We start from the raw sequence: 23745 nt of genomic DNA on the forward strand, positions 1-23745 counted from the left end.
TATATGTGTTTTTTTTTCTTTTTTCTTTGTCCAGACCTGAGATTTTGCTGGCATAGGGAATTCTCAGTAAGGAAAATTCCTTTACCAGTGCAGATCAGCAAGTATTCTGTACCCTGTAGTTCCAGAGAGAGTGCACTGAGAAATTAAGTGATTTGCCTAGGATGACATAGACAGCATCTAACAGAAGCAGAACCTGAACCCCATTCTTTCTGACTCTGAGGACCACTTTCTCTATATTACTCTACATCACTTCTCTCAAGGATTCTTTCCACTATACCATGGTGCTTAACTCTAACCTCTTTTCCCAACATTGGTGAGAATGGCTAAGTTGAGGGATGGACTGACATGTGATACCACTCACTCTCTATTTGCTAATATGTCCTTGCCACATATAAGCCCTTTGGAACAACTTTAAACATAAATGGTTCAGGAACCTTGGTGACAGGCAGATCTCTCAAAGAGCACCAGACTTAAAAGACCTGGTTTGAGTTTTGACTCTGCCATTAACTTGATGGGTGACCTTGGAAAAGTCACTTTCCTCAGTGCTTCTCAGACTCACCTTCTACAAAATAAGGATGCTGCTATTTCTACTAAAAGGTGGTCAGGATCAGGGAAGCCCTATATAAATACACCTCTAACAATTATTGGGGCATGACCTTGGGCAAGTCATTTGACTTAGTATCCCAGAAGAATCTAAAACCAGGTTGACCAGCATCAGTAGAGGATATTTTCTCACCAAGGATTCCCCACACCATTGTTATTGCTGGTCTCAACCACTCTTACACTACCTACAACACAGGATTGTTGTGAGGATTAAATAATAGAATAATTAATAAGCAGGTTTAAAATACTTTATAAAGTTCCTTCCAATTCTAAGGACTTATGTTCAAATGCCATCTCTGCCAGTTAATTATGTGTGCCTAAGGGAAAGGAATAAACATTTAGGTAGAGCTATTTGCTAAGTGCTTTAAAAGAAATTGTCTCATTTGATCCTCACAACAACTCTTCCAGGGAGGTGCCTTTTCAAGGCAAACAGAAGTTAAGTGACTTGTCCAGGGTCACACAACTAATAAGTGTTTGAGGCCAGATTTGAACTCAGGAAGATGAGTCTTCCTGACTCTAGTACTTTAACCACTATGACACCAACTTACCTCTACCTGGGAGATGAGTACAGATAATTGAATAAGCAGATGACAAGTTCAACAGGACTCCCAGGAGTCATACTCCATTTTTTACTCTCATTCCCCATATTCAGCCATTAGCCAAATCTTATCTTCTTTACCTCCTTAACAACTGTTGTAATTGCTCTCTTTCTCTCTTTTTACAATAAAATCACCTTTGGGGCAGCTAGGTGGTGAAGTGGATGAAACACCAGCCCTGGAGTCTGGAGGACCTGAGTTCAAATCCAGACTCAGATACTTGACATTTACTAGTTGTGTGACCCTTAACCCCATTGCCTCAAACAAACAAAACAAAAACCTTAGTTTAAGTCCTCATCACTTCTTCCCCATACTATTGTATTTGTCTTCTAATTGATCTCCCTGTATCTAGTACCTTCCTTCTTCAAACCATTCTCCACACAGTTGCAAAATTGATAGCTCTAAGGCTTTATCCTGCTCATGTCACTCTCCTGTTCCAGAAGCTTCCAAAGTGACCTTCCATTGTCTTTAAGATAAAATACAGGGGCAGCTAGGTGGCGAAGTGAATACAGCACCAGGCCTGGATTCAGGAGGACCTAAATTACTTACAAGCTATGTGATCCTGGGCAAGTCACTTAACCCGGGAAAGAGGAGGAGGAGGAAGAGGAAGAGGAGGAGGAGGAGGTCCCACAGAGGGTTAGTTTCCATTCACTCCCTGTTTCCACTGATCTTTCTGCTACACAGAAGTATGACAAGTTGTTGTTGTTTAATATCTGCATTTTACAGAAGAAAACAAGTGAAATGTGAAGAAGGCAAGACCTTCTGTGAGCAGGGGGACCTCAGCATGTCCCACGTATCAAAGCTCAGATGAAGTGCATCCTCCTTTTCTATGAAGCCTTCCCTAGTCCCCAAACAGAAATTAATGCTTCTCACCTCAAATCACACGTAACTTTTCATTTAGATCTCTCCTTTGCACTTGACATATCCAATTTAGATTATATTTACCTTGGGACTTATTTCCTTTGCAAGATTGTGAACACAGGGGAACAGTTTTCAACCTGAACTATGTATCTCCTCCATTACCAAGCACAGGGCCTACAGAAGTGCTTAGTAACCATTTCAGTGGTAACTGTAACTTTCTGGGTCTATAAATATATTTATACTTGGTCTATGTTACCCTCATGTGTGCATCCTGACCCCACAATTCCATTGTGTAAGTTACTCAAAGACCTGCCTTCTCTTTCATCTTTCTTGCTAAGCACCTAATCCAGATCCTTTGCGTGCTGTTGCTAAATTTCCATTTGACACAAATTGGTCTGATTAGCCACAATTGGTACCCTGTACCTTGACCCTGACATGGTGATGTCATTTTGGTCCTCTGAGCACGAGGACAACCACCAACCAACCATTTGACACATGACCCACGGGTGATGAAAAGACACTTGATAGGTTTAAATTGGTAACCTGTGTGGGTACAGTGAAAAAGGTAGCACTAAAAGGAATGGGGCTGGTTATGGGGCAAAAGGGAGGAATAACAAATGGACAGAGCGAATGCTACATTGGTACCTAGGGAATGTTAAAATAAAGAGGAAGGCTTTAGATTGCTAGGTGCACCGAAATATGGAAAATTTATGAAGTAGCCAGTTTGGCGCCATAGATAGAGCACTGGACCTGGAATCAGAAAGACTCGGATTGAAATCCAGTCCCAGAGACTTACTAACTGTGCTATCTCAGGCAAGTCACTTCACCTCTGCTTGCTGTGGTTTCCTCATCTGTAAAATGGGGCCAATAATAGCACCTCCGTCCCAGGGTTATTGTGAGGTTCAAGTGAGAATATTTGTAGAGTACTTTGCACACCTTAAAGCACTATATGAACGTGACCTATTATAACTTATGGAAGAGCATACACAGGCATGATACAGGATGAGAAAGCATTGTATCTCCAGTGGTTGAGGAAAGTCCTACTCTGATCGATGAGATCATAGATCTATCAAAGTATCAAAATATAAATTCGCATATTACTAGATTTTCTGCTGTTTCTGCAAATTTAAAAACAAAAGATCTATGAGGAATCTATCAAATACTCTGAGAGCACAGAAAAAAAAAAAGATGAGTCTTTGATTAATTTTCACAGTATATACCTATGGGGACAGAACATATGCATGGTTCATGTGGACATTTAAAAAGATGAGAGAAACAAAAATAAATGAATTAAGCAGAACCTTTCCATCAATCATTCAACAAACTAAGTTTCTACTACATATTGGGCTCTATGCTCAGGGATGGGGGAGATAAAGGCATGGTCCCTATCTTCAAGAAGTTTACATTAAGCATTTTGTGAGGACAGAAATGCTTATCTTGAACATTTTTCCCATGATTCTACCTGGGTGTTAATCATGGAACACAAATGATTTCAGAACAACAAACATGACAGATAACCCACTGGAAAGGTTTGTGATGGGTGTAAGCAGGTGGTGGCACATTGCCAATAATAACTTGTGCATGAGCAAAGGCATAAGAGACATTAAGGGAAGTCATAGATGATGAGAAAAGGGATCAGACCAGTTATTTGGTGAGAATGAGAGTGGTAGCTGTGATACCTACCCCTGACGTATTTAAAAAACAAAGGGTGCATCAGTACATTGATTAAAATAATCCCTATTTCTATAGCAAAGTTCCTTCAAACCCCACAACAACCTCGAGGGTAGGGGACACAAGTAAATCATCTCCATTTTAGAGATGACTAAACTGAAGCTCAGGAGAGGTGAAATTATTTGTCCCAAAGTTACCTTATTAGTTTCATAATGAGGACTTGTTCCTAGGTCCTTAGACTCCACTTCTAGTGTTCATTATACTAGCATACCACTCAAATTCACAGGGAAATATGAGTAAGATTCACCTAAAGTGAGAAGGCATGAGGTGTGGGGGAGGGGTTGGGTTGTCATTTGGATTGGTAGAGGGAGCAACAGCATGGATTGGATCCATCAGAGCAACAAAACATTCAACTTTGAGTATTTTCACACCTATGAAGTGGGATTTCAGGGGGTGGGGAACCTGCAGCCTCAAGGCCACATGTGGTTCTCTAGGTCCTCAAGTGTGGCCCTTTGACTAAATCCAAACTTCACAGAACAAATCCCCTTAATAAAAGGATCTGTTCTGTAAAACTTGAACTCTGTCAAAAAGCCAGACCCAAGGACCTAAAAGGCCACACGTGGCCTTGAGGCCTCAGGTTGTCCACCCTCGAGAGTCAATGGGGGCAAATCACAGTCCCCTGCAGGTGGACTGGAATTTGGAAATGGACAGAAATCATTGGGAGCAGAATCTGGGAAATAAGGTTGAAGATCACACTGGAGAATTCCATTGGGGAGAGGTGTGTATGTGTGTGTGTGTGTGTGTGTGTGTGTGTGTAAAAATGACTGTAAAACAATTAAAACTGACCATTGTGTGCCATATTTTGGTTCCAAAGTCCCTAAGAGAGGTTCAAGCAAGTTAACCCAGAACCTCACAATGAGACTGCTTTAGAAAGTCAAGCATTTGAATGTACACATTTCTATATACAACACTTCCACGCACCAGTTATCTTACCTGTCTCTGTACTCTCACCACTGTGTGGATCACAATCAGACTGTCCTTCTTATCCAGTGAAATTCTTATCCAAATCCTATGTTGCAGAGCCCCTTACACATGCTGGCTGAATGACCCTGGGGACATTACTTCACCTTTAAGGACCCCAGGCAACTGTCAGAGGCACCACCAACCTCCCTGGGTCTCCTAGTGTTATCCTTGACTCATTTTCATTTACCCAACACATACGATCCATTGCCAAATGTTCTTACTTTCTACCTTCACATCTCCTGAACAAGTCCTCTTCTCTCTACTCACAAAGCCATCCCCTTAGTCCAGGCCCTCATGACATATCACCTGGATTATTGCAGTTCTTGCTGTCTAACTGGTTTACTGGTCTCAAGTCTCTCCTCCCTTCAAACCATACTTGGCTGCCAGGGTGATTTTTCTAAAGCTAAGAACTATGTCACCTTCTTGATTAGTGAGAATCAGTGGCTCCCTAAGACCTTCAGGATCCACTATGCCTTATCTGTTTGGAATTTAAAGTTCTTCATAACCTGGGCCCTTCCAACCTTCTCACTATTCTTATATTTGCTCTCCTCCATAGACAGTATAATCCAGGAATGAGGGCATATTTGATGTTTTTCGTTCCTTCTTTTGGCAATTGGGGTTAAGTGACTTGCCCAGGGTCATACAGCGAGCGTCAAGTGTCTCGTCTGGGGTCAGATTTGAACTTGTGACATCCTGACTCCAGGGCCGGTGCTCTATCCACTGTGCCTCCTAGCTGCCCTACTTGATGTTTTTCAAAGGAGACACTTCACCTTCTGTGTTATACTTGACTTTCCTTCATACACAATACAATCTAGGAATGCAGGCCTATCTGATGTTCCTCAAACCAGACACCCTCTCTTCTGTTTGCATGCTTTGCATTGGATGTCCTGTATGCCTGGAATGCTCGGCCTCCTCCTCTTCCCATCTCCTTAGTTTCGCTGGCTTCCTTCAAGACTTAGCTCAAACACCACCTTCTTCAGGAAATCTTTCCCAGTTCAACCCAGGTGCTAACACCTGCCCCTCTGAGATTACTTTCCATCTACTCTGTATGTACCTCCTATGTACCTGTGATTTATGTCTCCCCTACTAGAATGTGAGCTTCTGGAAGGCAGGGGCTGTTTTTGTCTTTTTTTTGCATAGTGCCTAACACATACTAAGTGAATGCTTGTTGACTGACCTTCACAGGCAGGGTGGTAACCAACATTGGTAGGAATTTCTTCATCTGAGAGTTTCTTAAACCAATGAAATCAAAGCTCCACTCTCTAAGCCATCTCATCCTTTCATAAATCTTCCCTAAAGGATCAAGGAACTAGAGGCCTTCCTCTGGGTCTTTTAATATTTCATGGATACCAGTGTAAGACTTCTTATCCCCATTCCTCCCACACTGCCTTTCCCAGGCATACATGTCTTGGCTATCTTTTATGATCTTTTTTTATTTCTTAAGTCAGTGTTGGTGATATGCTGCAATCTACCTGCCCCCTTCCCTAACTGCTGATTTGGTTTTAAACTCAGTGTCTTTACTTTATAGCCACAGTGTATTTATCTCATTTAACCTTACAAACCTATAAAGGGCAATATTAGTTGACCTATTTTATAGATGAAGAAACTGAGACCCATAATTTAATTATTGTCTAATATCCAACACAGCCAGTGCCAGTTAATATTCAACCGTTGATGAATTGGAGCACATTGGATTTGGAGACCAAAGATCTGGGTTTCAGTCTCTGCTACCCATGTGACCTTGACCAAGTAATTTCATCTTTCTGGGTTTCATTGCGCCTATTTGTAAAATGAAGACAATGAGCCTTGTCTTCTCTCCTCTGCAGGGGTATTGTGAGGAAAGAGCTTTGTAAACTGTAAAAGCCTCGCAGAAATGTGAGCTGCACAATGACTCACTAAACTACACAAGCTTTACGAATGGAGCAGTTAAGTTTGTTCTTGTGACCTTATTCTGGGCAAGACGTTTGGACAGAGATGTTTGGACAGGGGGAGGTTGCTAGGTCTGTTTACCAGCTTGTTAACTTGCCTGGCTGGCTAGGGAGGAAGACAGGAGTGAGAGATGGTCATTTAGATAATTTACTCGACTTAAAAATGTATGCCTGTATTTTATTGAAAAAAAAAATTACAAAATTCCTTTCCAGGGGATTTAAGGGAATTTGAGCAGCACAAACTCATCTTCCTGCATGCCTTCCCTTCCCAGACTGGCATCCTGAGGCAAGTCCCCTGATCACACGGTGACCTCTACAACACATCACTTCCACCTTACGAGGGGAATTAAGCTCCTCCTCCTCAGAAGAAGAATGTCAATGTTAAAACCAAAGTGAAGGGTGGCAAGCCTGGGATTCCTCTGAGAGGTCTCCTAGCTCCCAGCCTGAACTGTCTCCACCAAGGAGAAGCAGAGGAGGACAGGCTATCTCTCAGTAGTCTGAGAGAATTTTACAAGTCATCCAGCTAAAGCTTCCACCCTTGGGCAGTGGGCAGAATGATTGTACAATGCCTTAGTCACACGAATATGTTGAGAAGGAATGACTTCCTCCAGATTTAGACAGCTTTGGAAGAAAATCTCCCAGGTCCTACAAAAGGGATGGAAGCTAGAGTGAGGGAGGATGTCAAGGGTCACTTAAGAGTGAGAGGTCAGATATGGAAGTTCCATCCAGCAACTGGGCCACTTGCATCTTGGTTGTCACACCCCATCGCCACAGCCTCAGATCCCACTGTGCAAAGGAAGGAAGGCAGGAAGTAAGCACAAAGTTTCGGTCAGCACTCTGGAGCCCAGAGAGTAAAAGTCATTCTAAGCAAACTCTTTATACTGAGAGGTTGTGCTAGAGGTCAGCTTATCCAAAATGGTCCTTCTGGGATATCAGTGCACATGGGCCTCACAAGGAGGAGAACCATAAAAGGAGGGGTGACCATAATGATGCATAAAGGTGGGGGCAATATGGGCAGGTGGCAAGCAACCAAAGGGTCATCTTTGGCAAGCATGGTATAGGCTGCCAACCCTTAGTCAACAAACCTGCCCCAGTTTCTCATCTGTTTGCACCATTAAGGCCACTTTAAGTTTCCATATGAATGCCTTCCACTGTCATAAAAATAGTTGTGTGGGAAGGAAAATCTAGGTTGGTCATGTTTTAAAACTAGAAAAGCTGTAATCCAGATCTGCTGCTCAGAGGATTATAGAGTTAGAGTGGGAAGAGACCTGGGAAGTCACCTATGCCAACACTCTTATTTTACAGATAGGATAAGGGAGGTCCACAGAGTTGAGGTGACTCACTCAAGGTCACACATCTTATAAGTAGAAAAGCCAGTGCTTCCAAATCCAGTGCCCTCTCTCCACCACATTAAGTTGCCAGTGGATGCTTAGAGAACCAGGAGGGCCATGGTACTTCAGTGATGGAGTGCCAATTAAACAGGAACCCCTTGAAGAAATAGCAGGATGAAGATGGAAGAGCATGGGGAAATAAGAAACAGAGTATTCCATTGCCTAATACTAACGATTAGCTCAGGAATTACCCAGAAATGGACCACAAAGGCAGTTCTCTTCTTAGAAGAAGCCCTTGCAATTTGAGGTATTCTGCTTTCTGGTCTCCAGCAGGTAAGATGAGAAGACAGCCTATATCCCGGAATTCAGGTGGGTTAAGACCAGATACTGGACATAGTCACCCTCCTCCCCCCAGCATTTGGAATGAAGCAGGCTGGTGACTTGACCTCACTGTCTGGCCAGACGACCACACCACCACTGGATCTATGGTCTTGATTGCTGGGGGAAAGGATGGAAGATCAGAACTCGTCTCGGAGCTGTGGGGGACGGTCCATGCCAAAGAAGGAGGAGGACTGGCCCCGTAAGTCCCGTTCCCGTTTCACAAAGGCAGTAAAGGAAGAGACACAGTTGCCAATGAAGTGGTCTGCCTGGCCAAGGATATATAGGTCAATCTGTGCCACTTCAGGCTGCAGGGTCACCACCTTCACCTGCAGGGGGAAAAGAGGCAGAGCAGGTTAATCTGAGGGACTTGGGGCCAATTCATTTCAACAGTTTAACTAACACTAACAAAGTGCCTACTACACAGAGGTGTAGTAGTGTCTAGTGATGACAGAGATGCAAAGTTTAGCTAAGATGTTGTCTCTGACCTCATGGAGCTTAAAATCGAGGAGGGGGATAAAACACAACATAAAAAACTGCCACGTATAACACATGATAAATACAATGTTCTCCTGGCTTTGAATAACAGAATACCATAATTTCCAAAGAATCACAACTGCAGGAGCCTTAAAGAGCAACCATAAGCCACATGGTAGGCATAAACAAGCACTATATAACCAATAATGACTTGTACCTGGGAAACTTTGTGAAAGATCAGTCAATTAATAAATGACTACTTCATTAAGATACTACTATGTGCAACCTAGATGCTATCCTCAACTCCTCACCATCTCTCACCCCCCCCTCCCACATCCCCCATCCCCATTCAAGCTGTTGCCAAGGTCTGCCGATTTCACCTTTTCGAACTCTGGAACATGTCCCCTTCTCTCCTCTGACACTGCCACAACTCTGGTATAGGCAGGCCCTCATTACCTCATATCTGGACTACTGTGATAGTTTGCCCCCCTCAAGTCTCCTCCCACTCATCTACTCTCCATTCAGCAACTAAAGTGATTTCCTAAAATGCAGGTCTGATCACGTTACCCACTCCTACTCAGTAAACTCTAGTGGCTTTCTATTGCCTCCAGGATCAAATAGAAACTTTGACTTAAAGGGCATTCAGAGCCCTCTACAACCTAGCCTCTCCTACCTTCCCAGTCTTCTTACACCTTACTCCCCACAGGTACTCCTGGGCCACTGGTCTCCTGGCTGTTCCATGAACAAAACACTTCACTCTCAACCTCTGGCATTCTCTCTGGCTGTCCCTTATGCCTGAAATGTTCTCTCATCTGCTCTGACTACTGACCTCTCTGGCTTCCTCTAAGGCCTAACTAAAAATCCTACCTTTCTACAGGAAGTCTTCCCTAATACCTCTTCATTCTAGTATTTTTCCTCTTTTAATTATTTCCTATTTATCCAGTATATAGTTTGTTTTGTATATATTTGTTTGCATGTTATCTCCCTCATTTAGATCTTGAGCTCTTTGAGGACAGGGACTGTCTTTTGCCTCTTTTTGTATCCCTAGCTCTTAGCACAGTGCCTGGCACATAGAATAAACGCTTATTGACTAATTAATGGCTGGAGCCCTAGGCTAAGCACAGGGGATACAAAAGGAGGCAAAAGATAGTCCTTGCCCTCAAGGAACTCACAATCTAATGGGGGAGATAACATGCAAACAAATATATGCAAAACAAACTATATACAGGATAAATAGGAAATAATTAAAAGAGGGAAAACACTAGAATGAAGAGGTGTTAGGGGAAGGCTTCCTGTAAAAGACAAGGTTTAAGTCGAGAATTAGAAGTGTTCTGGACAGCCAGAGAAAATGCTAGGAGTTGACAGTGAAGTGTCTTGTTCATGGAACAGCCAGGAAGCCAGTGTCATTGGACTGAGGAGCACTTGTTGGGGAGTAAGGTGCAAGAAGACTGGGAAGGTAGGAGGGGGCTAGGTTATAGAGGGCTTTGAATCAAAGTTTGTATTTGATCCAGGAAGCAACAGGAAGTCACTAGAGTGTATTGAATAGGGGGATAACAAGGTCAGACTAATGCTTTAGGAAAATCACTTTAGTAGCTGAATGGAGGATGGACTGGAGAGGGGAGAGACTCAAGGCAGGCAGACCCACTTCAGGCTATTACAATAATCTAGGTGTGAAGTGATGAGGGTCTGTACCAGGTGGTAACAGTGTACAAGGAAAGAAAGGAGCACATGTAATAGATGTTGCAAAGGTGAAACTAACTAAAGGTGAAAGGTGAAAGTAACAACTTGGATGTGGCGGGAGAGATCATGAGGAATTCAGGATGAGGCTTGCGTTTTGAGCCTGAGGGATTGGGAGACATCAATGAGATGATGTTTGATCAGAAAAAGAATCAGGCTAGTCGTTTAGTGAGAGTGGGAGAAGAGGGGGCAAGTGCTTCACTGGTACCTGCAAGATATCTCAAGAACCAGAAAAAGATATCCCAACAAATTCAGTAGATCTTCTATGGAGGCGAATAATTCCTTAAACTATTGAAATAAGAGCATTAAAAAGGCACAAGCTAAATACTATGCAAAGTCTAAAAGGGAAGAAGGCAATTTTTTCTTGGGGAGGGGAGAGGGGGAATCAGAGAAGGCCTTATGGAGAAGGTAGCATTTGGGGTGGGCTTGAAAGAATGGGTAGGTTTCCAACAGGTCAAGAGGGAGGAGGACATTCCAGGCACAGGGAACATAGAGAGAAAGCTGAAGAGGGCAAGGTGTAGGTAGGGTAGAAAAAAGAGCAGTTAGGCAAGGCACAGATTATAAAAGGGAGTAACGTGAGATAAAGGTGGAAAGGTATGGGTTTGCACAAAAACACACATGAGTTTGGTGTAGAAATACATTAGACTCAATAGGGAAACAAGTGAGAAGTGGGGGAGGGCACAGAGGAGTTAAGAGAGAAGATAATACTGAGGAGGGAATAGTCACAAGCAAAGCAAATTTCCTAATCCTGAAGGAAGGATTAAAAGTGTGGGAAGGGAGAGAAAAGAACTAGAATATAAGAGGTGCCTTAGCTCGCTTCTTAGACAACCAAGGAATGGCTGGACAACTTGAATAGGAATGTAACACACTATCACTTCATTGTAAGAAGTGATGAAAGAGACTATTTCAAAGAATCCTGAATTGTGACAGCAGAACCAGGAGAACAATTCAAATATGGGCAGCAACAGTATAGAGAAAGTCAGCTTTGAAAAACTCAAGAACTCTCATTAAAGCACTGACCTAGAGGACCTTTAATGAAGCATGTTACCTACCTCCTGACAGAGGTGAGTAATACAAGGTGCAGAGACACACATTTTTGGACATAAACATGGCTTATTTGTTCCAAGGGTTTTTTTCCCCCTCTTTTTTTACTTTTTTTTACTTTTTTCACAGTTAATGGGGAAGAGGAAGAGGAGATTAGCAATAATGATGTTAAAAAAAAGAGAGAGAGAGAGAGGGCCATTTAAAAAAATGCCCAGAAGAGAACAGAAGGAAGTTCAGACAAGCAGGACAGTTTTGAAAGTAACTTGTAGATTATGTACTCTTTAAAAAGGCCAGGGGTGTGAAATAGAGATTCACAATTTCACATAGAACATTTTTTTTCCCTGTTCTCCTGGAATGTGTTGAAATTTTTTTTTGGTGTTTAAGTTCAGAATAAAAGAATATGAAAAATTAAGATATCACCAGAATGTGGAGGGCCTTGAATGCCAGGCTTCAATAAGAGTCAGATTCAATAGTATTTTCTTTCCTAGGGTTTGAGGTCATGACTGAAAATTTAAGGAGCCAAGAGGACTAATACACAGAATCAAATTCCACCTCATATTTGGCACAAACAAGTCTTCAATCTTTTCCAGTACGACACACCCATGAACTTGCCAGTTCAGCCTGTATCTGTATCTTTCTCCATTGCTACCTTCCCTCAGTCCCTCATTCAACCCCTCCTCCACTCCAGTCAGGTAAATCTCCTGAATATTTCTGAAGGCATTAGGCTTTGTTCCTGCCCCTACCTTCTCTTGTACCTCTGCCTTTGCTGGAAACGCTCTCTCCCTCCTTTGGCCTTTACAAACTGTATCGTTTCATTAACACCCAGATCTAGTCTGAACTCCTCCAGGACAATAACAAATTCATATTTCCATGGTTTTTCAAGGTTTACAAAGGGCTTTTCTCACAACGCCCCAGTGAGGTAAGTAAAACAATTATTATCATCTCCATTTCACAGAGGAGGAAAAAAAGTTCATGTGACTAGCACAAAGTCATGCGGCTCCTAAGAGGCAGAGTGAAGATCTGAATCTTATTTTCCTGATTCCCAAGTCCAGGGCTCTGTCCAATGCACCCTATTGCCTCCAGTGGCATGTTTTCTTGATTGCCTACACAAACTCATTTTAATACGTTTTACTGAAGCTTTTTGGTCTTTATATCACCACCATTTCCCATAATCTCACCCCCTTTTTGTGAGGCAATCAGGGTTAAGTGACTTCCCAGGGTCACACAGCTAGGAAGTGTCAAGTGTCTGAAGCTGGATTTGAACTCAGGTCCTCCTGACTCCAGGGCCAGTGCTCTATCCACTGCACCACCTAGCTGCCCCCCAAATCTTCCTTTTCTCATAGAACCTTCCCTTAAAACAAAGAAAAAACAGCTGGGAAAAACTGAATACAGTGACCATGTCGTTCAGCAGAGCCAACATTTCACACCTGTCATCTCCCACTCTTTACTAAGAGAAGTGTGTTCTATTACCTGTCTTCTGGATACAAATCTTGAATTACACTATGGTACAAATCTTGTACTATAATCTGGTCACCGGCTGTGTTTAAATTAGCACTTTGGTGGATGTTCTAGCTGTTTCCACGTATTAAATTTCTTTCTCTTTCAACATGACTATGAGGCAAAGCTTATGTCGTATATGAGACAAAGATAGAAAGTCAGCATGGAGTAGTGAATAAAAACACTGGTTTGGAGTCAAGTCATACCAGTTAGTGATGGACCTAGAATTTGAACCCTGGTCTTTATAACTACATGGCAGAGCCAGGTGGCTCAGTGGATAAAGAGCTGGGCCTGGAGTCAGGAAGACATGATTTCAAATCCAGGAAGACATGATTTCAAATCCAGCCTCAGACACTAGCGGATCACTTCATCCTGTTTGCCTCAGTTTCCTTATCTGTAAAATGGGCTGGAGAAGGAAATGGCAAACCACTTCAGTACCTTTGCCAAGAAAACCCCAAACGGGGTCAAAAAGAGTTGGATATGACTGAAACAACTGAACAACAACTTATGACCATAAATCTGGTGCTCTTTCCACTATCTCATGTTGTCTCAAGAAAAAAAAAGTCCACATACTCTAACAGCGATAAACCCACCACTTCCATAACATATCCACTAATAACAGAGGACGGTGAAGAGGGCAGAACATGGGGCTTCCAAAGCCACCCTCTTCTTTGAGGTGGCACTGATAGCCTGGGTCCGGGGACAGAGAAAGAAGGCCAGTCATTATCACCATCACCACCATCAGACCATTCCCATCTTTCCTCACCACTACCCTAAAAGGCTGGATGGTACAGAGATTATCATCTCCATGTTACATAGGAGTGAAGTGAAGCTCTGAGACATTAAGTGAGTTGCCTAATACAGAGAGAGAGAATGTTAAAGCCAGGAATTCTTAATCAGTACTTAAACACAGTGTTGGCACAAAGGAGGTACTTTATAAATGTTTGTCAATTGATCTGTTGATAGATTAAACCATCTTGACTGCAATATTTTTTCCACTATACGATGTTGCTATTCCATCTCTTTCTTGTATAAGAACACACAGCCTCCTCTGACTTGTGAGAGAAGGCAGGATTTACACATATGGAAACAATTAAAACATTACAATGAGAGAATCCAGGAAAGAGCAATAAACAAGCCCTCTTGGTGGTCAGACAGAGGGGGGAGGATTAATGCTGACTGTAGTTAGCCGTCACAAATCAGAGCCCGGCCTGGTGCTGGTAAGCAGGTGGAGAGAAGGACAAACAAAGGGATGAAAGGCCCAGAGAAGCCAGAAGTAGCAGCAGTGACAAGCAGACCTGCTAATGGTGGCATAGGTTGCCAACCCCTAAGAAGCTGGTCCAGCCTTTTTCTCGTCAGCCTGCCTCCCTCCCTCCCTCACGTCACAGCTCCACACAAGCAGGCAAAGAGTAATCCCAGCTTCGTCTCTGGTCAGCTTCTAACACTGCACCCCCTTCTCTCCCCAAGAACCTACCTTCCCTTTGAATAGCTGCTGAATTTCAGAGACATAGCTCTCTGAGTCTGTGGCAATGTAGACAGACTGGGCTTTGGCCGTCTTCACCCAGAGCCTCAGGGCACGTTTGATCTCCTTCAGGTCTGGCAGGCACATGACCATGGTGAGAGGCACGGCAGTGTTGCGGTTGTAGCCCACACACTGGGGTGAAGCCATGAAGTGGGAGCCCGCTGTCCCATCCTTCAGCATGTTACAGGCATTCTTCTAAAGAGGCAAGATGTGAGTGAGGAAGAAGAGGAAGTAAGAGGAAAAGAAAGGATTAAAGAGATATCACTTTCCTTCTGATGGCCTCTTTCTCTACAAATTTTAAAAAAAACCTCCAAAGAAAATAAAAATTCAAACTCAAAAATTTACATTCTGATGGGAAAAATTAACAACATAATAAAAAAAATGTATATTCCTATGGGCTTCTTCAACTCTTCTCTGTGAAATTTCTGAATATATCTGGTCAGTTTTCATGCTGTCAGGGGGCACCTGGACTTATCTCTGCTTATCCCTCACTGCCTCCTCTATAGCAGCCTGCTTGGAGGTCTCTGTGATGCAGATATTCCTGGATTCTCCACGGCAGGGAGGGCAATGGGGCACCAGCTCTGGCCAGGTCCTGCCAAGCTTGAATGACTTAGCACCAGGACCATGTATCCATCAGCTATGGAACAGCCCCTTTAAGTTCAAAGAAGCTTATCCAGAGGCCTGGCCCCAGCATTCAATTGCTTGATATAGCAAAAAGGAGTTATAACCTATATCTACATGGTACTGAGAGCATCCACATGGGTTATATCATGGTTCCTTGATATCGTAAAAAAGTATCCTACCCCAGTTTCTAAGAGCTTGTCTTTCACAAGAGTCCACAAGCTAGCACAAAGGACGGAGGGTCAAGATTCCCATATTCTATTTTCCCCTCTGTCACTGGCCTGTTGCCTGATCTGGGGAGAATATCACATGCATGACCTCTCACTGCCTCAGTCTATCCATCTGTAAAACAGGGAGAAAAATGGTGACTGTTAAATCACAACTGAGCAGAATCCTTGGAGTTTTTTTGTTGAAAGGGAGTCCAGCAGAAGAATGTTAGCAAACCACAAACATCAAACACACTCATGATATTCCTACAATTGCACACACACCTGGTAAGCTCTGGGCACTGAAAGATCCACAAGGTAAATAGAAAAGTTACCCAGTCAGAGCCAATTCGGAGATGAACCCCAACATAAGGCCTGATGAGATGAGACTGGATCTGGGTCTCCCCCTTTTTTGTCATCTCGTCTGACCATACCATGTACTTCTGCAGGGCCCTGTGTTCTTCTAACACTGGAAACTGGGCTGGAGCTCCAGGCAGGGCAAGCACTGGGTGTTTATCTGGGGGAAACCTAGGAGGGAGAAGAGGGCAGGCTGAGTCACAGGTCCAGCCACTTCAAGGGAGAGGGATGGAGGGAAAAGACATGAGCCTACAGCATACCCCCACAGGAAATGGATGAAGTTGCGCCATGACCTCGGACTAGCTGAAAAGTCGCACCATATGCAACAAGCACAAGAGATTTTGAAATCCCAACGAACTGATAAGAGTGCTAGGTGCAGAGCTCAAAGCTTTATTGTCTGACTTGGAATTTACAATGCTGTCTGCTTGTTTTATAATTAAAAATTTACAGTGGAGTCTTCTAACCTTGTGAATGTCATGTTGGCTCCCAATCTGTGGTGCTGTAATTCACTCCTGGGCGTGGCGCTGGCCAGAGCTTCGGGCCTTATACTCAGCAAATAATGAACATACTTTAGCTCTACGAACAAGTGGCTGCCTTTAGAGAAGAAATGGGTTTTGCTCAGGGCCTCATTGAATGTGACTCTGTAGAACAAGCCTACAAGTCTTCAGCTAAGACCACCTTTAACTTAGAAGGATTTAAAAATATATATAAATTCCTAAAAAGACTAGATTGGCTCCTTTTCAAAATGAAGAAAGAACTATTTCTTTCTTCTGTTGAATTACACTCATTTGCACGCACCAGAAGCAGTAGGGATGTTACCCAGGATCAAGTATAAAAATCACCAATTCCATCCATCTCAGACACCTCTAAAGGAAGCCTGACTTTGACATTTCTAAAACCACAGAAATCACAATTTCAGTTGGAAGGATTTTTAAAACACAGTGTCAGAGATGGGAGGGACCTTGGAAGTCATCTAGTTCAACCCCCTTCATTTAAGATAGTAAATTTTGGAAATTCCATGTTCCTACCAGATCTGGAATATGTCACCCACTAAATGGATCAGGCCCAGTGAATGAGGGGATAAAGTGACCAAGCAGGGAAGAGGTCCACTGTCTTGTAAGAAATGTTGAAACGGTTCTCTTGTTGTTCATGAATAAGTCATCGAGAATAGATTGATGAAGTTGTTTTTTTCCTGATAGGGATGAAAAGTTGCTTTTTGGGAAGCAAGCCTGAATAACAACCATGAGATCTATGGTCTTTCCTTCCTTGTTCCAGCCCTGATCATCTTCTGGCTGAACCATTATGGTCATTTTATGAGTGTTTCTAGAACCTTTTATCACAGGCTACCACGAATGGCATTCTCCCTCCTCTCCTCTAATCCCTGCAGTACCTCTCCCTTAACAGCTACATTATTTTAAACAATAACAATGATTCATATTTAAATAGTGTTTCACAGTTTAAAAAATTCTTTCCTTGACACAACCCTATGAGGAAGGTAACACAAGTATTATTTACTATTTTGTAGATGAGGAAACATGCTCAGAGAAGAAGGAGAGGAGGAAGGAGGGAAGGAGGAAGAGGAGGAGAAGGAAGAAAAGGAGGAGAAGGAGGAGGAAGTAGAGGCGTAACTTACATTTCTATAGTACTTTTGCAGCATGGAAAGGTGAAATAACTTGCCCACAGTTCCACACCTTATAACAGGCAGAGCTGGAACTCAAACCCAGTTCTCTTAACTGCCAGAGTTCTGTAATCCGCAATCTTTCAGACACCACATCATCATTACAAACTCCTCCAACTTTACCCCTATAAACGTATTTGCTGCCCTCTTTATCAAATTTCATGCCCACCACAGAACCTCAAAATGGCGCCTCTCCCAAGAGGTCATTCTTTGTCCTGAAAAGGTATTTATCTATCTATCTATCTATCTATCTATCTGTCTGTCTGTCTATTTATCTACACACACATATAGATACACATATGTATATACATCTACATATGTGTGTACACACACACACATTACAGATTCCCCCAGTTAAGACTACTGGGGCCATGTGACTGAAGGCATCAAACCACAGCAAAAAAATTTTTGACTATGTAAATCCAAGGGGTGACTGTGGAGTAATGAGGCTACTTAAAAACAAACACACAATAGAACTTGCATACCCAAATGAGCTGTTTCTCTCAAAGCAAACCCCCTGGGAGTTCACACATTCTAACAAGGCTCATGATGTATCAGTGCTCACTTTGAAAACGGCCTTCGGGGTCTATGGCAGGCTTCTTTGGAATCTCCTCAATGGAAGCAAATTTGCTATTTTTTGGGGGGGGGGTGGGGCAGGGCACACTCACTAGTTTTTTTGCAAATGCCCAAGAGTTATTTGGAGCTGAGTCCAGAGAAAGAGATAGCAATGATGTAAAGAAATTCAGTCTGGGTCAGAAATGAAGTCTGACTATAAAACAATAAGACATATTTTTTTTTTTTTTTGGAGAGGGGCCCCATGGACCTGCCCAGGAAGCCTATTCCCAAAGAGGAGTTCAGGCTTGTGAGCTGTGGTGCTTTTGAAGAATGACAATATATTTGTATCCTGGCTCCAATGTTTACTAGTTGTGTTACCATGAGCTAGACACAAACTCTCTTTGCCTCAGTTTGTTCACGTTCAAAATGGGAATAATGATACTTGCACAACCTAGCTCACAAAGTTGTAAGGAAAATACTTTGTAAACCTTAAAGCTCTGTATAAATGTGAGTAATTATTACAAGTTCTAATCTATTTATTTATTTTTCTTTCTTTCCATTTTTTTAGGCAATTGGGGGTTAGTGACTTGCTCAGAGTCTCACAGCTAGTAAATGTCAAGTGTCTGAGGCTGCATTTGAACTCAGGTCCTCCTAACTCAGGGCTGGTGCTCTATCTACTGGGCCACCTAGCTGCCCCCTCTATTTATTAAAAAGAAACAAAAACCAGTCTCTACTTCAGTCCCTACAGTAACCACAATCTCACTGACACAGGCATTCTCAACATTATCTACCACCGCCCCTCTGATCCATAGTAGATAGTGTACATAAGGTGCTGCAGTACAGGCCGGCTTTCTCATGATGAATCTCTTGGACTTAACATAGCTGGTTTCAGATCACAGATACACAGTCAAGTGCTGGGCCCATCCTCAGTCTTTCCAGCTTCACTGGTGAAGCCTTTGGGAACCCAACCCTCTCACTATACCTTCATATCATAATGAGGCAGCAGGAGATTTGATTTGATTTTTCCCACCTTTCATTAATTAATTTATTTTTTGTTTTCAACAATCACTTCCATAAGCTTTTGAGTTTTAAATTTTCTCCCCCTCCCTCCACACCTCCCTCCCCAAGACAGCATGCAATCTGATATAGGCTCTACATATACATTCCTGTTAGCAGGGCTTTTAGTGGGACATCTCTTCACTTAACACCAATAAAAAGTAGGAGGTTTGATAGTCACACATCTCTCTGCCTCAGCTTGTATTATGTTGGAAACACTGCTCTGTCCAACTGAATCAAGGGCATTAGTTTAAGAAGAGAGTTTAGTGGTTTAAGAACTATGCTTCTATCTGCCCCACATGATGCCCCTTTTTTCTGCCTCTCCCAAACCTTCCTATCCTTCACAGCCCAGAACCAGACTAATTTTCTCTATGAAGATCATTCTAAGCCTCTTGATCCTTCCTTTCTCTGCCTCCGGCAACATTTATTATCTTTACTACCACAAAGCATTTAGCTTTGACCACTTCGGATTGCTTAAGTTTTCTCTCCCTAACTCAAATATAAAGTTCTTGAAATCCGGGACCATGAAGTCTTCTGCTCTTCAGTATTTCTCATAGCACCTAGTGTCTAACATACAGTAAACAAGCATTTGATAAATATCTGTCAGTACACTTAACCTACTTTTTCCTAAACAATGCTACATGTCTAAGGGCAATTATTAATTATACCGTATCTGATGATTACCAGGATGACACCATTTTCTTAACTGAGGCTGAAATTTTTTTCTCACATAGAAGCAGCTTCCAATTTTAACTTCTGATGAGGAAGGTTAACCTGCAAGTAATTCTCATGCCTTGACCAGAAAACCCAGGTTCACGTGATCATAAAATGTTCGTTTTATGATAGTCTTTATCAGGGGATAAACTATTGCTCAACCCCACAGCAGGTCAACGTCCCACGGTGTGCGGCTGTGAAATGGGAACAGATCAGACAGCAGATACTCTCTGGATACTGGCCCTTTGCTGTGGGTTATGCCTTGCTCTCTAAGCCTCACAGGTTCAACAGATGTACTGGCTATCCCTTCGATCCCAAGTAATTGTGTGTTATAGGATGGAATTGTGAGGCAGAATGGGGCTCTGGCCAGTTACTGACCTCCACTGCTAACACTTGATTGCCCTAACCCCTCTCCACTCCCACCCCCCACTCTGAGTACCTGTGGATCCAATGGTCCTTGTAGGAAGAGCTGAAGGCAATGCCACCAAAAAGTTCTGATCTGTTAAAATTGACATTGAACTGATCCCAGAATGGACCAAAGGGGTTCCCTTCCTGCAAAACAACATATTCAATCAGTTGCTTGGATGGGCAGGAGCTAGGTACTAAGTGGACAAACGGAGCTGGGCCTTGAAAAGACAAAAGGAACAGACTAGGGGTGGGTTCTGTGTGGAGATGACAAGAGATCTAATTCCAGGTGACAACGAACGTCTGAATGGCCTGAACAAAGGTAAGTGAATACAAAGCATACATAAAGTCATACAAAATAATTTCAAAAGGAAGCCAGCGCTAATAATTGGGGTCTAGGGGGGTGAAGGGGATCAGGAAAGACCTCATGTAGGAGGTGGTACCTCATCTGTGCTTTCAAGGAATGCATTCCAGATAGGAGGAGGGAGGAATCTGGACAAAGGCATGGGAGTGGGACTGGAAACACTGTGTATGGGGGCTGTGGGTCAGTTTGATTGGAATGGGAAGTGTATAAAGTCTAAATTTATCATTAAGGCTCTGAAGGGCATCACATACTGCTCACCCCTATAGCTTCATAATTTCTAAAAAGCAATACAAATTGATCTGCCTAAACAAACATTTTATCAAGTACCTACTGTAAGGAATTAGACTGGATTTGAGCCCTGGACTCAAATGACTTCTAACCATTACAGTAATTTGCAGTCAACACAATCACAAAATGTTGGAACTGGAAGGGACCCTTATGGATCGTTTAATTCAACTCCCAAGTAGGACCAAAGGACCAGGGGTGACATCTAAAGAGGAGTGACACATAAAGTCATGCCATGAATTACTGGTAGAAGTAAGCTTGGGATCTAGATTTCCTGACCACTTGTCTGGCACTCTTTCCACCATATTTCATATGGCACACTGCTGTATGCTAGATGGTATTTTTAAGGAACCATAGGGAAACTCAGCAGAAGGAATACTCCTTCTAGCTACATTTGGCCTGAGGAAAAGAAGCAGGAAGAAAGAGCACACAAAAGAAATATATAAGTAGAAAGTACAGTATGTTCCAGGTATGGACAAATGGAGTGAAGGCCAAGGCATCCAAGGACCCACCTTCATGGGGCAGGTCTTCTTGTCAGCACTCCGCTGGGCTGCAACATCAAAGCAGTAGGCCACTCGATTCTCAGGGGGCCAGTGGATCGGAGCCAACTTCTCCATGAACTTTTCCAAGCTGATGACCCGATGATATTCCTTAAGTGGCTCTAACTTGAAGTACGTCTCATAGGACACATGCAGCTATAAGAATGGAAGAGGGACAGAAAGATAGTGGGAAAGAGAAGTGGGACAAAGAAAGAGAAGGGAGAAAAGAGAGAAAATGTAAAAGAGAAAAGAGAAGTAACAGAGCAAGAATGCAGAAGAATTGGGGAGAGGGAAAATAAGGGGAAAAAATGAAGAGAAGAGAGAGGAGTGATTTAGGGGTCATTTTGACTATTGTCTTGATAAGGAGGAGCCATTTTCTGCCCACCTTTGTCCTTGAGTAGATGCCATCTCTTAGAGGAAAATGAAAACCAGCCATTGCTATGTCTGTGTCTATAGGCATTGCTAGCCTATGTCTAGGTGAACTCATTAAAAATATAGTGCTAGTGAGCCAGGGACCATAAGTTTGAACTTAATGTAAGTTGGCTAAGCTGTGCCTTGGCTCACGGTCACAGACTAAACTCCTAATGCCATTTCACCTTTGCAGCATATGTCACAAATAAGCTGAGATGAGAATGAGAATGGTTCAGTGCAACCCATTCATACTATAGGGCAAAGAGATCCAATCACACTTTCTAAAGACAGAATAAGATACTGGAGAAAAGAACACATGCTTGTAATCCCTGGGGTGGACCCAGTCAGTCAGGTCAAAAAGCCACAGTTTACTGAGAGCATCCCACGGACCCACTGTGGAATTTGTAAATTCTCTCAAAATCTTGAATAGCAGGGTTCAGGCTGAGGCAAAACCTAGGACTCACATTGGTGTATGGAGGCTTGTGATGCTGGTATTCAATCCATGGTGGGACAGCCAGGGTTCGGTTCAGTAGCTTTGCAAATGCCAAGGAGCCCAAGAAGTGATCTGCTTGGTTTCCAAACCGCCCTGGAAACAAGAATAAGCCAGGTTGAGAGGGAGCCATGAGGCACTGACTGAAACAGTTCAGGTATGGACAAAATAAGTATTTAGTGTTTGTGGAACTGAAGTGAGCTAAAAAATTACAAGAACCAGAAGGAACCTTAAGAGAGTATTTCTGACTCCCTTAATTTACAAATAAGGAAACTGAGGCCCAGAGAAATGAGCCATGTCCACTTGTACAAAGTCACATAATAAATAGCAAAGCCAGGATTTGAATTCAGATCTTTTGACTCCATATCTAGTTTTATTTCCACCAAGATTGATTTTTCAGTTGGCAAGAGTTCTTATCTATAGGGGAACGAAGGGGAGAAAACAAGAAAATGTATAATTAAGAAAATTATAACTACTTCCTGGCTACCTGTCCCAAGCTTTGAAAACCTAGAGTTCTAGTTGGAGATCTGCCACTGACCCACTGAGGGACCTTGGTCAAGTCATTTCCTCTCTGGGCCTCAGTTTTCCCATCTGCAAAATGGACGGGCAGGAGTTCAAGTCCCTTCCAACTTAAAGATTCTAGCAGCCTACGTTTCCTGGCCATTCCTCTGGAGAAGAGGCCAAGGGCCCAGAAAGATCCCTGGCCTATTTTCTGGGGAGGAGGGGACTGGGGCTCTGCACAGAAGGAACTCCTAGCTGATGCAAAGAAGCAGGCGGGATAGCATAACTTCTATCATCTCCTACATCTGCATAGTTGGGGCCGGGCCTTTAGACGACCACTCCCTGGGTGGCCAAAGAGGGCTACAGGGCAGTCTGGGGGAACAGCTGGAGAAGGCTATCTGGAAACACCGGTCAGGTTACCCCAGGCAGCTGAAATGGACGAATTAAGCTAGAACTGGCGGGTCCTTCCCCCCACTTCCCGGGACCAGAGTGGACTGGTCGGGGGCCACAGTGGGCTGGTCCAGTCCCTGGGTAGACGCAGCCTGGATCTGAAGTAGAACAATCTGGTGGGCGCTAGAAGGGTCCCATCGGACAGGTCCACAGAGAGGCTCATCCCCCTCCCCCCCAGTACAGTGGATTGGTCCGGGGCCAGGCTCTATATCCCGGGACTCACGCGTGCCCCGCATCGCAGGACCGCCGGGAGGAGCCCAGCAGGGGGCGCCCGGCCCAGGAGGCCTTACCCATGCAGGGACAGTAGAGCAGGTACCCGGCGGGGTCCCAGGCATGGGCAAGGGCCTGCGCGGGCAGCAGGAGCCCGAGCAGGAGCAGGAGGAGCGCCCACGCCGCGGGGACCATGTCTGTCCACGGCTGTAGGCTACCGGCCCGCCCGTCGCGC

The 23745-nt window shown here is 43.5% G+C and overlaps 1 protein-coding gene across 2 annotated transcripts; it reads right to left on the reverse strand.

The window, feature by feature from the left end:
- Positions 1 to 6839: 6839 nt before the first annotated feature.
- On the reverse strand, positions 6840 to 23725 carry POFUT1 (protein O-fucosyltransferase 1). 2 transcript variants are annotated; one of them, XR_003569589.1, is made up of 8 exons: positions 23591 to 23725; positions 22324 to 22445; positions 21422 to 21604; positions 20295 to 20407; positions 15831 to 16023; positions 14621 to 14863; positions 8460 to 8720; positions 6840 to 7468 (listed from the first exon to the last, which is right to left on the reverse strand). XR_003569589.1 is itself a non-coding variant. In XM_027868117.1 (7 exons), the coding sequence occupies exons 1-7, from the start codon at positions 23703 to 23705 to the stop codon at positions 8532 to 8534; spliced, it is 1158 nt and encodes a 385-aa protein (XP_027723918.1). In that variant the 5' UTR covers positions 23706 to 23725; the 3' UTR covers positions 6840 to 8531. The 2 variants fall into 2 exon arrangements, 1 of the variants encoding a protein (XP_027723918.1); XM_027868117.1 differs by having other exon boundaries at positions 6840 to 8720.
- Between the last annotated feature and the right edge of the window lie 20 nt (positions 23726 to 23745).

Source organism: Vombatus ursinus, unplaced genomic scaffold (assembly GCF_900497805.2).
Source record: "Vombatus ursinus unplaced genomic scaffold, bare-nosed wombat genome assembly UNPS02014786.1, whole genome shotgun sequence".
In the NCBI taxonomy this organism is placed as follows: domain Eukaryota; kingdom Metazoa; phylum Chordata; class Mammalia; order Diprotodontia; family Vombatidae; genus Vombatus; species Vombatus ursinus.

Coding starts and splice junctions, on each gene's coding strand:
- POFUT1 (XM_027868117.1), bottom strand. CDS start 23,705: ATGGTCCCCGCGGCGTGGGCGCTCCTCCTGCTCCTGCTCGGGCTCCTG. Junction 22,446..23,590: donor GCTCTACTGTCCCTGCATGG/GTAAGGCCTCCT, acceptor TCTTGTTTCCAG/GGCGGTTTGGAAACCAAGCA. Junction 20,408..21,421: donor AGAAGACCTGCCCCATGAAG/GTGGGTCCTTGG, acceptor GTTGTTTTGCAG/GAAGGGAACCCCTTTGGTCC.